The 8,436-nt window shown below is 35.4% G+C and overlaps 1 protein-coding gene across 1 annotated transcript; it reads right to left on the bottom strand.

The window, feature by feature from the left end:
* Positions 1–2,402: 2,402 nt before the first annotated feature.
* ethe1 (ETHE1 persulfide dioxygenase) lies at positions 2,403–8,194 on the bottom strand. Its single transcript, XM_055047040.1, has 7 exons — positions 8,093–8,194; positions 7,273–7,417; positions 5,403–5,551; positions 5,081–5,210; positions 4,631–4,720; positions 4,218–4,334; positions 2,403–3,397 (listed from the first exon to the last, which is right to left on the bottom strand). The coding sequence occupies exons 1-7, from the start codon at positions 8,123–8,125 to the stop codon at positions 3,354–3,356; spliced, it is 708 nt and encodes a 235-aa protein (XP_054903015.1). The 5' UTR covers positions 8,126–8,194; the 3' UTR covers positions 2,403–3,353.
* Between the last annotated feature and the right edge of the window lie 242 nt (positions 8,195–8,436).

The raw sequence follows: 8,436 nt of genomic DNA, 5'->3' as shown, positions 1-8,436 counted from the left end.
TATTATGCTTGTCAAAAATTCTTGATACCCTGGTCAATAGTCAGTGAGAAAATCAATAATTGCTGAACTATGGTGGCCGACAGGTGCAAACCCGCTGAAAACGCAAGAATGATGCAAACTGCTAGATACACATGCACAAAAACAAATGCAAAAGAAAAACGCTACACATTTGACACATCAAATGAAAAATGCTGAATTTACAAAAACTGAAAGCAAAAACCTACAATCAACAAAACAAAAGCATAAGAAATATGCTGCAACTTCAGAAAACTGCTGCAATCACAAGAAAGAGAAGCAAAATATCAAATTTTGAGGCCCTCTTCAGAAGCTTGAAGAGATGAGAATTGAGAATTTATTTTTGATTATTATAGCTAGCCTGGCTATTGCCTTCTTACACAAATCCACTGGATTCTAATCTCATTTCACAGCAGTGTATGTGCTTTTTTTTTAGCTAGTGTTGGACCAGTGACACATCTAAAATTTGCAGGACACCAGACCCTGACTCCTGTATTTAAATACTCCACATACATGCAACGCATAGATTTTGTAATAATAATGTTTGTTGCAAATAATTCACATTTTCCTTTTCTTTTCAATCATTTCAATTGTATACCTTGTGGCCTGCCTCTACCTGTCCTTTCTCCACTGGGTCTTGGGTCTGGTAGTGACATTAATAAGTCACTACCAGTCCGTCACAGAATAAAACAGTGACACAAAACCAACAACCTTGAACACACGGACAGAAAGGGAATTTAGAATATCCAACTGATCTCATATCCATGTTTTTGGATTGTGAGAAGAAGCTAGAGAGAACCCATGCAGGTAGAGAAAGAATATGCAAATTCCACGCAGAAAGAGCTCAGACCAGGAGTCAAACTCAAGACCTTCTTGCTGTAGGCAACACCAACCTTTCAACAATCAGTCGGTTGTTACAATAAGCAGCAATATTTTAGCTCTTTTTCTAAAGTAATGCAAAACAATCGTTAATACAGAAATGTGTACTAATAGGGGAAAACAATCTGGACATTTGGAACCTATGTTCCTGATATGTCTTCATATGATGGCTCTTAAAACACTGATTCCATCTGCAGTACAAGCCTTGCCAATCTCCCCTAAACTCTTAACTGGGCTTTGCTTTACCAGCCCCTTAACGTTGCAGTCATTCCTGCCACTTGTGGATATTTTTGCAACAAATTTGTTTCCTTCCAACTTCACTTTTCAATGTTCGGTTAATATTGTTAGACATAGTTTTACATGAACAGCCATTTTCTTTAACAATAATCTTTTCTGGGGTTTCCTCTTTGTGGAGGGTGTTGTGAATGACTGCAAGACAGTATAGTCAGTAATCTCTCCTTTGGTTGTGGACACCTTACCCAGCCCAACATTTCTAAATAAAAGTGCCCACTGAGTTTTATTGATATGGATTCCATTTAGTTAAGCCAAGCATGTTACCTACAAGAAGGCTATCATGAGCCTGTAGCCTCAAGCAATAACCATGGGTCTCATGAACAATTTGGAGGATGAATATTATACTTATTCTATTTTTGACTTAAATGATGCAATGGGATCTTAAATGATCTGTTTAGCAATTAAAGTCTCTTTTTTTAGGTATCTAAAACTATGTTATAAACTATATATATAGGCTTTTCATAAGGACCCTTAGGCTTTTCATATCAAGCTGTATATTCAACTCATGAGGTTAAAATACCACTAAGTCTTACATTGCCTTCGAGTACCCCTGAAATGCTGAGAGAATGTTGCATGAATAGTGAAACAGTACACTCTGAAAACTGAATTAACCACACAGATTCTATTCAGGACTATGTATAGACATTTCTTGAAGGCCCCACAGGCAAAATCAGCTCTCTTTACTCTGAGGAGTTTTATCACCCTGACTGGCCTCTTTACAGCTTTTTCTCAATGAGCTGATAGAGCAATAGATTCTTGCCAATGACATGTGGATGGCGTGAGAAAAAAAAAAAGTGCTGCAGGTTCACTGTGGCATGGCTGCAGCGGGACTAAAAAGAGTGATGGCAGATGGGCGACAGACTGGGTAAAGGACAGCTGGTACACTGCATCTCAAAAACAAAATAAGACATGACTGCTTTACACAGAGATGAATAAAACTTCAGCCTGTGAAAAAAACAGTCTCACAGACACCTCTTGTTAAAAAAAAAAAAAAACAACGCAAGTTTCCATCAGCAAATTCAAAGAGACAAAAGGATGTCTAATATTGTTGTTTGTCTCAAATGCAGAGACAGCTGGTGTGCGGTACATGTGTGGGTTTAAGGTATCAACTTGCATGAGCGCAGGAAACACCCACCTATAGATAACCCTTTCTCCAGCCCACATTTTCCTGTAATATTGACTAATTAAAAGTCAGACATAAAGGACATTACACATTCAGGAACATCAAGATGAATTTTATGATTCAGTTCAATGCAGTTTTATTCAGAAAGCAGCTATAAATAATCAGATAAATAAGTGCTAAAAGGACTTCCAATTCCTTTGTAGATAATAAGGCACTGGGTCAACTTATAGCTGACAAGTGTAGTGGAACAATGTACAAGTACATTTAACTGCTACATCTTTCTATACAAAAGTAGATTGTAGTTTCTACCACAGACTTGAAAAAGAAAACCTGCAGTGCTGTGGCATACTTTCAAATAAAAACAACTTCCTTATAGATTGTGAATGCAAATGGTGTAGATTTGTTTTCCTGCTATGCAAAACACCCTGGCTGTTAACAGTCTGCATATTGTGCATGTGTGTTAGGCTAAGGGAGTCCAGAATCTCTGCAAAGGCCTTCTGAAAGAAGTGGGTTGAAGAAGGAAAACATAATTGTTAAACAAAACCTTTGATAATTTAGGGATGTCCTGATACCAGTTTTTCCATACCGAGTACAAGTACTTGAGTTTAGGTGCTTGCCGATTCCATGTGCTGATTCTGTGTACTAGTGTCCAGTATCAGGCCTGATAATAGTATCGGTATCAGACCCTACTGTCATGAATGGTTCGATTTTCTATCAAAGAAACATCCCATATTGTTCTAAAACACAGCTTCACTGAACAATGTAGAAAACATTGGAATTTACCTCAAAGACATACAGTAATAGTTTTACACACACAATTATACAGAATCATTTTCCATTTAAAAAGTGAATTTCATTATTTTTTTCCTTAGACAATTAAAAATAACCCAACTTTAATAGCTGTACATCTAAAACAACAGTTCACCAAACAAATAAAATTGAGACTAAATGAAACAAAGTTTAGTTTTGGTAAACAACTGATTATGGGTCACTTTAGTATTACATTTCTGGACTCATAATGCTCCGCTCTGCTCGGTCCTTACTAGTCTTGCAATCCACAAAGCAGGTTTGCAGGAACTGCAATATCTGCAAAGGAAGAAGAAAATGTGTTTTTAGAAGTCTATTATAGTTCATAATTGTGGTAAACCTCAACAATCTTGGAATAAAATCAGCCATGACGTTATGACCACCCTATTTATTGATAGCTTCCGTATTATGCTGCCAAACGACACATAGCATGACAGCTTCTTGACTTTTTGAGTTTGTCCCAAAAAAGAAGAAAAAAAATAATACAATTAGGTGTCTAATTAAATAACAATTTCCATCCTTAACAACTTCTCATTGCAACTCATTGTAATTAAAGTAACTTGTGTCAATGTATAAATAGCCTTTTTAGCAAAGGTGTGACAGTTCTCTTTAAATATTGCTAAACATATCCTAATTAAAGGCTAAAATGTAATTTGTTACCAGCTTGAATTATCTGTATTTTATTTTAAAATCTGTTTATAATCAGCAAGACAGCTAAAATAGACAAGGTACTTTTTATCTGAAGCAGTTAGATCACAGTTTTTCCCCAAAGAGTTAAGGCAACAGATAAACTGAGATAACTTCCACTAAAAAGTCACAATAAATGTCTTAAGGAACTATTCTATGCTCTGAATTAAAAGTGAAATTAATTTACATAGTGGGCAATCTGTTTGTAAAGTTGAGGAAAAAATAATAAGAATTAGGTCTTACTAAATGAGATACGATATTTCTGTCATATCTCACAGCATTCCCAAAATTATTCTAGTCATTTTCATTGTTAAAATAGGTTTACTTTCTTCACTTTGATGCATTCGTAATGTTACGGCTGACTAATGTCTAACATTTAGATTTAACGGTATGTTTGTAGAGGTTAAAGTACCAATTTTCTTTGGCTTAGGGAGATTAAGGTTGTCCATGATCTTCACAAACTCCTCCAAATTCTTGGTTAGACGGGGATTGTACTTGCGTTCCTCACCAACTGTAGTAACTGTCTGACCTAGCAAACAGAAAAAACTGTTTAGTTACAAAGTAATAACATTGTTGAAAAACTATTTAAAAAGGAATGCACACGAATAATATAATGTATCTCATTAAAAACATTCAAGCATTTCATTGTTGCATGAAGCCTTGAACAGGACATGAATAAAAACATTGTAATGACTTCTGAGTGTTGAAAACTACATTTTTCAATTACTATGCTCTGACCTGAAATAATTTTTTAAGGTCATTTTGTCACCGTCTGTGAGATAGGACGTAGTTTTAAGAAATCAAGCATGTGGGTTTTTAACCAACCTTTGTAGTCATGTGCTGGGTAGAGGAGGCAGTCTTCAGGCAGCTGGAAGACGACCTCGTGGATTGACTTGTAAAGCCTTTCAGGAGAACCTAAGAAGAAGAACAAAGATTAAACTCTAAAGTCTAAAGCTTGTTAAAATATTTAATCAAAGACTTCAAACTGTTGATAAAAAGACAGTTAAAGAAGACTGAATTATTCAAGTGCTATTTTATTCAATGCAATACTGCCCCCATGTGTCCCTTGTGTTTAATCACACGTCTAAGAACTATGGGAAATATGGGAAGAAGACTACTGACTATTGTAAGAGACGCAAGACGTAATTACTCCAATATGGGAAATTTACAGGTAAATACTACTATGGGAGCATTCTGGGAAAGAAGGGTGAAATACGGTATATTCCTGGCCAAAACAGGACATTTGACAGGTATGAGGAACGACCGAGTGCCTACCCTGCTGGAAGTCGGTTCTGCCACAGCCTCTGATGAGCAAAGCGTCCCCAGTGAAAGCCATGCTCTTGTCCCCCAATACCAGGGTTATACACCCATCAGTGTGTCCTGGTGTTTCTCTCACTATTAGACACTGGTGATTAGAGATTTTAAAAAAATAAATAAATAAAGTTAGACAGACACATTTTTTGCTTAAATCTATTTTATCAAATTATTTCAGCAACAATTTTTCACTTTTTACTATGTATTAAGAATAAAATTACAACATACTGATAAGAAAATAGTAATAATAAATTAATTAACGTGAAAAAGAAGTTGTCCTTACATGTTTTCCGAAGGTGATGTTGTCCCCCTCTGACAGCATGATATCTGCTGAGGCACCGCTGTGTTTAGAAATGGCGCTCTTCAGTCCCTGGATTTGCTTCTTCATCAACCCAGTGCTGGTTATGTGGTCTGCATGGCAGTGGGTATTAACTACCATAAACACACACACACATTAGATTTTGTCATTGGAAGTAATTTATTGTCAGTAAGCAAAGTTGGAAATACTTTAATATTTTATTGAAGGGGAAAAGGTCTAACATCTGTGTGGGCTGATGTTCAGCATGGAGACGCCCAATGGCAAACTGCTATTGGGCAATAAATTATCATTCTATTGGCAGAATGATAATCATATCTGTCTTTGTTAAGTAACATTGACTTTGATCTAATACTGACTAGAGATAATCTACTTTTATTATTCTCAAGGAAACATGCAGGTTATGCAAGCAGATTAACTTGATGAAAAAAAAAAAAAAAAACTTTCAAAAGCTATCTTTTGTGATTATGGCTAGACTGATCACCCATCTCATAGAAAGCCATTGTTTGAGAAAGTTATGATCTCAAAAATGTAAATAATTTCCTTCACATGAATCCAACATTTTTACCCTGCTATTAAATACTTCTATTGAGATTTCAAGGGGTTTTCAGCTGTATTGATTATAGAATAACTGCAGCACTACCTTTCCCTGTTTTGCCGCTACAAGCCAGCAACTTGTCAGCTGCTTTTACATGTAAGGAAATACTTAAGTTGCAAATATAACAGAAACAATTGTGGTGTAGAAACTACAGCAGCTTCACTCATCATTCTTATTAAGATAACACTTTAAAAATGATAATTGACAAGCTACAAGCAGTTTGTCTGTAAAGCAGGTGGTTACAGGTTCACAACTTGTATTGCGAGCAAGTTAATGTGAGAAAAACTAAATTGTGTTTTTACTTAAGGTTGATCATGCCTACCAGTCCCAAGCCTGATTCTTTAATTCTCTGAAAAATTTAATTAAGGTTTTCAGTACATCTGTATAATTTAGTTTGCTTTTCATGCAGATCCAGCAACAAGGATGTAAATAAATTGCAGCACAATAAATTAATACATTACAAAACCACATGATGAACCTTTTATGTATGCAGCAGATTAAATGTACTTCAGAAAATTTATTTTTTTTTCTTTCAAATTGATATATTAATGGAAAGCTTTAAAAAAAAATAAAACAATTTAAAAACATTGTTTTGCATTGATGATACATTTGCCATCTATGCTCATTTATTTAGAGGATAGTTCCCATTCCAATATAATGCAATTTAAATGTTTTTGACTTATTTCCCTTACTCTGAGTGTTAACGGTGAATTTGCCAACACATTTATTTCATGTGGAATGGCAAATCAAATCAGTGCTCATAATTACAACAATCACATTGATTTGTATAATCATGTTTTATAAAGTCTACTTGCCTTGCTGTAATTATTGTCATTGTGTAGACAGAAATTCCCTCTGCATAGCAGGCAGTAGACATTTGAGATATGTCTTTCAGAGAAGTATTTTATTAATGTGTTTTCCTTTCTTGGTAAGTGATAATGCTATTTTTCATAGCAAGATGAACAGTAGCGCCTTGTCCTATCTTTTTAATTTCTAGAGAAGAAAGTGATCTGCTACAGCAATTTAGGATTTGTCAAAGATCTAAAGTTTATTATTATTATTATTATTATTATTATTATTATTATTATATTATTATTAATAATAGTTATACACTTAGCAACTAGGTTGATGTATTTTAACAGGGTTTCAAAATATTTAATAAGAGAACACAGATGAGTTTTTGAGGTCATGCCATGACAGAAATTGCATCTCCCAACCCATTTGTGGTTGCAAAGATACCTGCAATTTTTAGATTGAGCCCCAGCTCCTTCACAAACTTCAGATCTCTGTCCAGGGTCTCCTTCACGGGATCAATGATGACCGACTCCTTCGTGTTTTTGTCTGCCAGCAGGTAAGTGTAGGTGGAACTCTCGCTCTCAAACAGCTGAACAGGAAAAAACAAGAGGTCGATATCAACAGTTCACATCTTACAGCTAGTGACACATGCATTATGTTCTTCTCTAGATAGTAATTGGCTTAAATGAAGCCTAAACAAGTTACTTAAACCGGAAGTTTGGAGTTCAGGTTGAAGAAGTAAAGAGACCAAAATATGTGCTTTTAGGTTAGGATTCACTGTGTGACAACTTGTTTCTCTATACCGAAACTACTTGTGGTCAATATGTAGTTATTCATAATAAAGCTTCGGGAGATATATATTTTTTTAAAAAACGGTATTCAAATATCAAATAATGCTATATTGTTTTTCATAGTTGCTATCGTCGTTGAAAGGAGCAAGACATTCAACTGTGACTGTAGAAAACATCCATCTATTTTGCGTCAACTGCAATGTCAAAGTGACACTAATTAAGCTCAGAGCTTTTTAAAAGCTAAAACAGAAAGAATACATTTTAATCAGAATGATTAGTTAGTTAGTTAGTGATTAGTTAGTTAGTGAAAGGACATTTCACCTGAAAAGCATCAAAATCTTGTCTGACAATCACCTTACTGTACTTACAGTAAGCTAAGGCTAACTCGACAACTTCCTGTTGTGAAGTCAATTTCAGAGCTGCAGCACTGTCCGCAAGTTTGACCATAAAAAAATGTTAAAAAGTACACATACTTGTCTGAAGATTGGAGCTTCGGGATTCGCCATCTTGGAGCCGTTTTACTTGGTTTACGCGAAGCAGCTGGACTACAGAGGTAGATACACCCTCTCAGGAAAGTAAACCAATGACTGGAGCTGCGTCTGGTTGTTCCGCTTACATATAGCCTCTCAGCCACGCCCACATTACCTGACAAGAACTAGTCTGAGATACGTGATCTCCAAGGGTGCGTCAGACCAAACACATGCTGCACAACCATCATAAAATTTTTTTTAAAAAAATGCTTTGTCATTATTACTTCACTTTTAATCTTTACAGAGTTGTATTTATTGCTGTGCTTGTAAAGATAGACTATTGATTG

This window comes from Poeciliopsis prolifica, unplaced genomic scaffold (genome assembly GCF_027474105.1).
Source record: "Poeciliopsis prolifica strain line A6 unplaced genomic scaffold, Auburn_PproV2 SCAFFOLD025, whole genome shotgun sequence".
NCBI classification, from domain to species: domain Eukaryota; kingdom Metazoa; phylum Chordata; class Actinopteri; order Cyprinodontiformes; family Poeciliidae; genus Poeciliopsis; species Poeciliopsis prolifica.
This window is presented reverse-complemented; position numbering and strand designations above follow the sequence as displayed.

What these genes read in the sequence shown, in the direction of transcription:
- ethe1 (XM_055047040.1), bottom strand. Translation starts at nt 8,125, where the DNA reads ATGGCGAATCCCGAAGCTCCAATCTTCAGACAA. An exon ending in CCCAGCACATGACTACAAAG is followed by an intron (nt 4,335 to 4,630) that starts GTTGGTTAAAAA and finishes TCTGTTTGCTAG; the next exon opens with GTCAGACAGTTACTACAGTT. An exon ending in CCCTAAGCCAAAGAAAATTG is followed by an intron (nt 3,398 to 4,217) that starts GTACTTTAACCT and finishes CTTCCTTTGCAG; the next exon opens with ATATTGCAGTTCCTGCAAAC.